This window comes from Benincasa hispida, chromosome 6 (genome assembly GCF_027475165.1).
Source record: "Benincasa hispida cultivar pf3 chromosome 6, pf3_genome.v1.1, whole genome shotgun sequence".
Taxonomy (NCBI): Eukaryota; Viridiplantae; Streptophyta; class Magnoliopsida; order Cucurbitales; family Cucurbitaceae; genus Benincasa; species Benincasa hispida.
Window position 1 is genome coordinate 23,752,104 of NC_143483.1, and position 6,232 is coordinate 23,758,335.

General features: G+C 37.1%; 1 protein-coding gene across 4 annotated transcripts in view; it reads right to left on the reverse strand.

The window, feature by feature from the left end:
- Positions 1-5,761, reverse strand: part of LOC120079895 (PH, RCC1 and FYVE domains-containing protein 1-like) — a 73,819-nt gene extending 68,058 nt beyond the window's left edge. For 2 of the 4 annotated variants that reach the window (XM_039034340.2, XM_039034341.2), the window contains exons 1-7: positions 5,012-5,761; positions 4,385-4,471; positions 3,333-3,422; positions 2,990-3,070; positions 2,567-2,731; positions 650-2,466; positions 367-496 (exon numbers count right to left, since the gene is read on the reverse strand). In XM_039034340.2, coding sequence (XP_038890268.1) covers positions 367-496; positions 650-2,466; positions 2,567-2,731; positions 2,990-3,070; positions 3,333-3,422; positions 4,385-4,471; positions 5,012-5,059 — 2,418 coding nt within the window. In that variant the 5' untranslated portion in view covers positions 5,060-5,761. Of the gene's footprint in view, positions 1-366; positions 497-649; positions 2,467-2,562; positions 2,732-2,989; positions 3,071-3,332; positions 3,423-4,384; positions 4,472-5,011 lie in introns of those variants that run through there. The other 2 variants (XM_039034343.2, XM_039034342.2) reach the window with 2 other exon arrangements.
- Positions 5,762-6,232: the final 471 nt, after the last annotated feature.

Consider the following 6,232-nt stretch of genomic DNA (forward strand, 5'->3'; position numbering starts at 1 on the left):
TATGCAACAAGTTGGGCATGATTGATATATTTGTTCCAGCTTGAGGGGGAGTGTTATAGTGTGAGTGTGTGTATATATACTATTATGTATAATTGTCTTTAATCGTAATTGCACATTCCTAGCTTAGGGTTTCTTTGTACTCCTAAATAACTTCAACATTGTCCAAAAACCAAGTACATTAGTGGGCGTCAGTCACAAATTCTTTCTCTAATTATTCATAAGGTCATCTTTTGTTAGATTGGAGACCCATCCTCTAGCTGCTCCCTTTTGTCGGCCTTTTTTTTTACTTTTGTATTCTTTCATTTTTTTTTTCTCTGTGTAAGTTGGTCTTTTATCAAAAATAAAAAGAAAAACAAAAAGGTTTACCTGTGCCCTCAAACTGATGATTTCCTGGGTTAAACTGTCAGTTGCACGCTTAGAATCCTCTGAAATATCTTCAGATGATCGAATCGGGCTTGACATTCCCAATACAGGAGATGTTGCTCGAGAAGCTAATCTGGAAGCAGGAATAGAAACTTATGATACTCTTTAAGAAGCTTTATATGGAAGGAGAAATTCTCCAGAAAAATAATAAGCCCCCAATTTAAAATGCCCCATGTAAAAAGGTGAACAAAGGACTACTTTGCCACTGTTGTTTTATATTATTTACCTGGAGTGCATGCTTTCAGCATTATTGACAGCACCAAAAGATGAAAGTCTGGAGAGTGTTGCTTGCAATTTTGGAGCCCACGTTTCTTTATCCGTAACACCATTAGATTTATGATGCATATTTCCAGTTCTGGCTCTAGAATTTTGTGAAATAGAACTGGATTCCATGGCCTTCTTTAGTTTATTGAAACAATCATCACACACTCGATACGGTTTATTCAAATTTGGGGCTAAAGATGCCTTCAGGGATTTTTTGCTGCTGCATGCTTTGCAGAATACTAGACCACAGTTGTAACAGTTGTGACGCTTCCTTCTGAAACCAAATGGGTTGTGACAACCAGAACATACAGAATGGTCAGCACTTGATACCCATTTATGAAGACATATAACAACAGTGAAGTTTGAACCACATGCAACATTTTTCACTTGCTTATCTTTCAGGGCCTCTACAATAGTAGGTGTGTTTCTGTGATTGTTGTCTCCATGTCCTAACTGCCCATTTGAGCCCTTTCCCCAAGTATAAACCTCAGTTTTGGAGGTTAATATTGCAACATGATAAGAACCACAGGCAACCTCTTCAACAAAACTGTTGTCAATTTCACCTTCAACACAAGTAGGAAGCTTTCCATCAGCTGTAGCACTTCCTAACTGGCCATAAGCAGTACTACCCATTGTATATACCCGTCCTGCCGTTGTTAAAGCAACTGTGAGATCATGGCCACATGCCACTTGACATATATTTTCTTCAATCAATGCAGCTACACATTCAGGAACTAGTCTAGGTTCATTATCTCCATGTCCAAGCCGGCCTTTGTCTCCGTCGCCCCATGTGTAAAGTTTTCCAGATGAAGGGTTAGCTGAAGTACCAGAATCAGAAAGTTCGTTCATTGCTTCAACAGTAGCAGCAGTGTGCCAAACACCACAGGCAACTTTTGTCGTTCTAAGCCCTCTCAAAGTTTCCACTTCTCGTGGAATATTTGAGGTGATATGATCCCCATGACCCAAGGCTCCGAAAGAACCATCCCCAAATGTGAACAACTGGCCAGCTGATGTCACCACAGCTGTATGCCACGCTCCACATGAGATATACGATACACGAATTCCCTCCATCTGACCACTTACCTTTTGTGGAATCCAATGACTAACTTCGCTACCATGACCAAGTAAACCATAATTATGAGTCCCATCACCCCAAGTATAAAGATCCCCTGAAAGTGTTACGGCACAAGTATGGTACTCTCCGCATGCTACTAGTTCAACATTCATGCCACTGAGAGTATCAATGAGTTTTGGATGTGAAACATCTGCTTCCACACCATGCCCAAGCCTTCCTCCTGACTCCTCACCCCAACTAAAAATCTCACCCTGTCTGGTAACCAGCACAGCATGTCTGCCACCACATGCGATACCATGAACATCTAGAACAACTGTTGACTCCAATGGCTTTGGTTGCAGAGCGTCCAGCTTGGAGTTTAATGAACATTGGATGCCAACCTTATTCACACCACCACCCAACAATCCGTCCCCTATACCTTCTCCCCATATATAGACATCCCCCAAGGCATCAAAATCTTCTGGACATGATCCTTGACTTGATGAGCTCACAGCACTGGATAAACTAACTCGAAAACCCTCAGATGCAGAAATTCGGCCATTTGAGTTATCTACAAGCACAGTTGATAGAGAAGGATTGGCAACTGGCTTGGGTTGGTTAGTACCCTTGGAAACTGCAGTGTATGATAATAGTTCAGAAAATGCTTTCCCTAGTCTGTTCTGTCCAGTATTTTCATAAGAAATCCCATCAAGATCTCCGGGATCCTGTCAACCAGAAGAAGTGAAAAATGTGAATTAGAACTACATACTAAGAATAACGGACAAAAGTAGATAGTGAAATAATTGTAATTATCTTTGTACAGACACATGGTGCAATGGCTGGAGAATTCCTTCGCATGCGAGCATGCGGACTATCTGAAGATACACTCTCACATCTTGATTCAACTCTCCACTTGCGGTAGTTTCCTCGAGTGATCAATGCCTTCAGACCAACAAACCAAACTTCAGCTTCATCCTTGTCTTTACATATCTGTCCATCAGCAATGAAAGTAGTTTGTTAAATGTTCATTGAAGTTTCTAAAAGTAACTGCAAAACTTCTTCAATTGTCACATATACAAAGATATTATTTAAATGCAAGCATATATGCAAAATAACAACTGGCTACAGGAGAACTTTAAGATTAGTGGTGAGTCAGTTCACAAACTTGTCAGGACTATATGTTTAAATGGCATAACAAGATCAAATAGAAAAATAAACATTGAAGGAATAAACACTGTAACCTCTTACCAAATCTAATGATCTATCATTATACAAGAGTGAAAATGACTGATACTCCTTTTCAGGTTGTGGATGCTGCTGGAATATTGCCTGAAAAATAAATACATGCACACATCCTCTTAAAATTGGAAAACTAAAAAATGAATATAAGGTTTACAAACCAGACGAGAAATCTTTGAAAGACATTCTGAGTAGATATCTTGAATGTGGACTTTCCAATGTTATATTAAACTTTGGCATTTTGAATGTTTTACTGCAAATTTTCCAAAATATAAACCAACTAAAGCTAGTTTTGATATTCCTTAATTCCCAAACCATGTCTTAGAAATCAAGGATGTGTTTGTAAACTTACAGTACGTTGGCCAGGAATGATCTTTGAAACCAAACTTAATTTAAGCTGTTTCTCATCTTTTCCAGAGTACCATACGAGTAAAGATTCATCCTGTTACATTTAAAAGGAAAAACCAAAAAAAAAAACGACATCGTGTAACAGAATTCCAATCCAGTAAAAAGAGAGAAGAAAAGATATAATGGCTTTACTTAGTCTGGTGGATAGGCAAATATGGATGCCTCAATGCATGAGAACTAGTAGGATGCAATTTTGCATCGATTACATTTTTTTCAGTTTAATCTACATCATCAACAATTATTTAGGTACAAATATTCATCAAAATCTGGAAATAACTTCCATAAGATTGAACTGCAGAAGTAACTTCTTTGATCTTTTAAAACAGACCCAACAACGTAAAACATGACCATACTGTAGCAAAATATTACATTTAATGAACTTTATCATCTGAAAAGATCTTGCCCAATAATTCTGTGAAAAGTTGTTTACATCGGGTTTCAGCCTTAGAGCATGGATGGAGTCATGGATAAAATGAACTATCAGATACTGCAGGACATGAGAAAAATAAAATGAGGCTACCTATGCTTTACCAACCCTACATGTCATCAAGATAATTCTATCACGGTGCAGAATCAAGGAGCTGTAGGAGAAATAGAAGTTTTTTATTTTCAATTGTCTAGAATAATCTGTAACGGCCTCTTGTAAATAGCACCAATACAAGTTTTTGAAAATTAAAGGAAAATAAATATAACAAATATCGTTTATTCTCTTACAGGCTACTAGAGAGTGGGGGAAAATCAGGTCTGAATATTTATGCATGAGATAGTTCAAAAGCCAGATATGAAGAAATAAACGGGAATATAGCATACTGCCTCCATCATCATTCTCTGGTCAGTATACGTGTATCTTTTGACATCACTTCCCTTCAGTAATACTACAGACATATTGTCTTCTTCTATTCAAACAATTACTACTTATAAACCTGAACTTTCAATTTCACAAAAAAAAAAAAAATAAGAATTAATAATCAATTAATTAATTAACAAAATTCTTACACTTGAAAGCCTGAAAGGGCAGAACTTCGGCTTCCCCCTCCTTCCATATTTAAGTAAATGTGCCCCTTTCTTAAGTGCTGTAATGGCCTATAAAAATCAGAGGGTAAAGTTCAGCGTGAGAAGATGGGACAACAGATAAGAGAAAAATAATAATGTAGACTTTTTTCTCTCGAGAAAGTTGGAACAATTTCTTCAGTGGAACAAGAAACGCAACTGGAAGACCATGACATTTCTTTTTTTCCTTTTTTTTTCTTTTTTTTTTTTTTTTGCAAAAAAAAACGATGGAGGGGCTATATTTTTTTTCTTTATGACAACGCCATGTCATAGTTTCACGTTAAGAGCAATTGTTAATGGCTCCAGCATAACGTCAATTCTCAAATGAAAATATATGTCTCAAGAACTTGATTTTAAACTAGTCACTCTACTTGAAACTCCAAAACAAAAATATCTCCACGCCACAAACGATGGTTCATATTTTAAAATCAGAATAGAGTAGTCTAAACAACTGGAAAGGAAAAGTTCGCATGGCCTTCACATTTTTAAGCAGGGCCACATACAGATTCCTTGACGACACTAAATGGGTGAATAAGAACATATGAGGAAAAAATTGAATAGAATAAAACCAACCTGCTCGATATCCCTCTGGGCGAGACCAACTTTCTGGGTATCGGCCATTCAAGATGCAGAATCAGGCGCTACTCTAGAGCAGAACAAACATTTTTTTGAAGAATAAACCCAAATGTAGTATCTCAAACAGCAATCATTGTTCAAACTTTGCGCCATGAAAAGCATTCTCCTCATCCTCTCGGATGAAAATGCTTGCGAAAAAATTTCCTCACCGCATGAAAAAAATACCCTGTAAAATACAAAATGCCACGAAACTAAACTTCCAACACAATGCTCAAACAGCCCCTCCACTGGTCACTATTCACAGCTCAGACACAGCTGAAACCATCCGCCCGTAATCTCTCAAAGGAACCCTAAAATACGCACAACGAGAAATCCCGACGAGTCTCTTCGATCATCCGCAAATTATCAGCAGAAGAAGGCCATTTCAACAAAATTACCCCCAATTTCAACCTTGATGGTTAGAATTCATAAACATTGCATTCAACAATCATACATTGATGAGAGCATTCCCGATTAACGAATCTCCACGAGAATATGGCACCAAAAGGATTACAATACAGAGCGTGAAATTAAAAATCAAAGAGATCTGAAGCACCTCGAAGGTCTTCAATGGCTTCTGAAGGAAAATTCCGGTGGCATTGAAGAATTTTTTACGTGCGCCCCTTATACCTGCGCTCTGTATCGTCTGTTTTCTCTCTCTTTTTGTCTGTATCGAGTTTTTGTTTCCGGAAGGACGAAGATTTTAACTGTTTTTTCTTTTTCTTTTTCTTTTTCTTTTTCTTTTTCTTTTTCTTTTTCTTTTTCTTTTTTTTGATAAATAATATTTTGCTCAATTCCAAACGACTTCTTTATATATATATATATATATATATATATATTATAATTATAGATAGTTTGGTATATTTATATGTCGAAAATGCCATGTCAGCAAAAATGGAATATCTGGGATTTGGAAAATTGTTGTTGTACTTGTTGCACTTTTTGGTATTATTTGTATAAATGCTTGCTACAAGACAAATCGTGTGTTTCGAAGGACAACAACACAACCTTTGCCACGTGTACACCTATCCAGTTTATTTATTTTGACCACTGTGTTTGACCAACAGACTTCCCGCCAATTTTTTGTACCGTTTTTATCAGACAAATTTCGACCATGTGGATCACGTCAGTTTTGAAGTTTTTTTTTCCTTTTTATTTTAGTTCAATAATTTTGAGGGT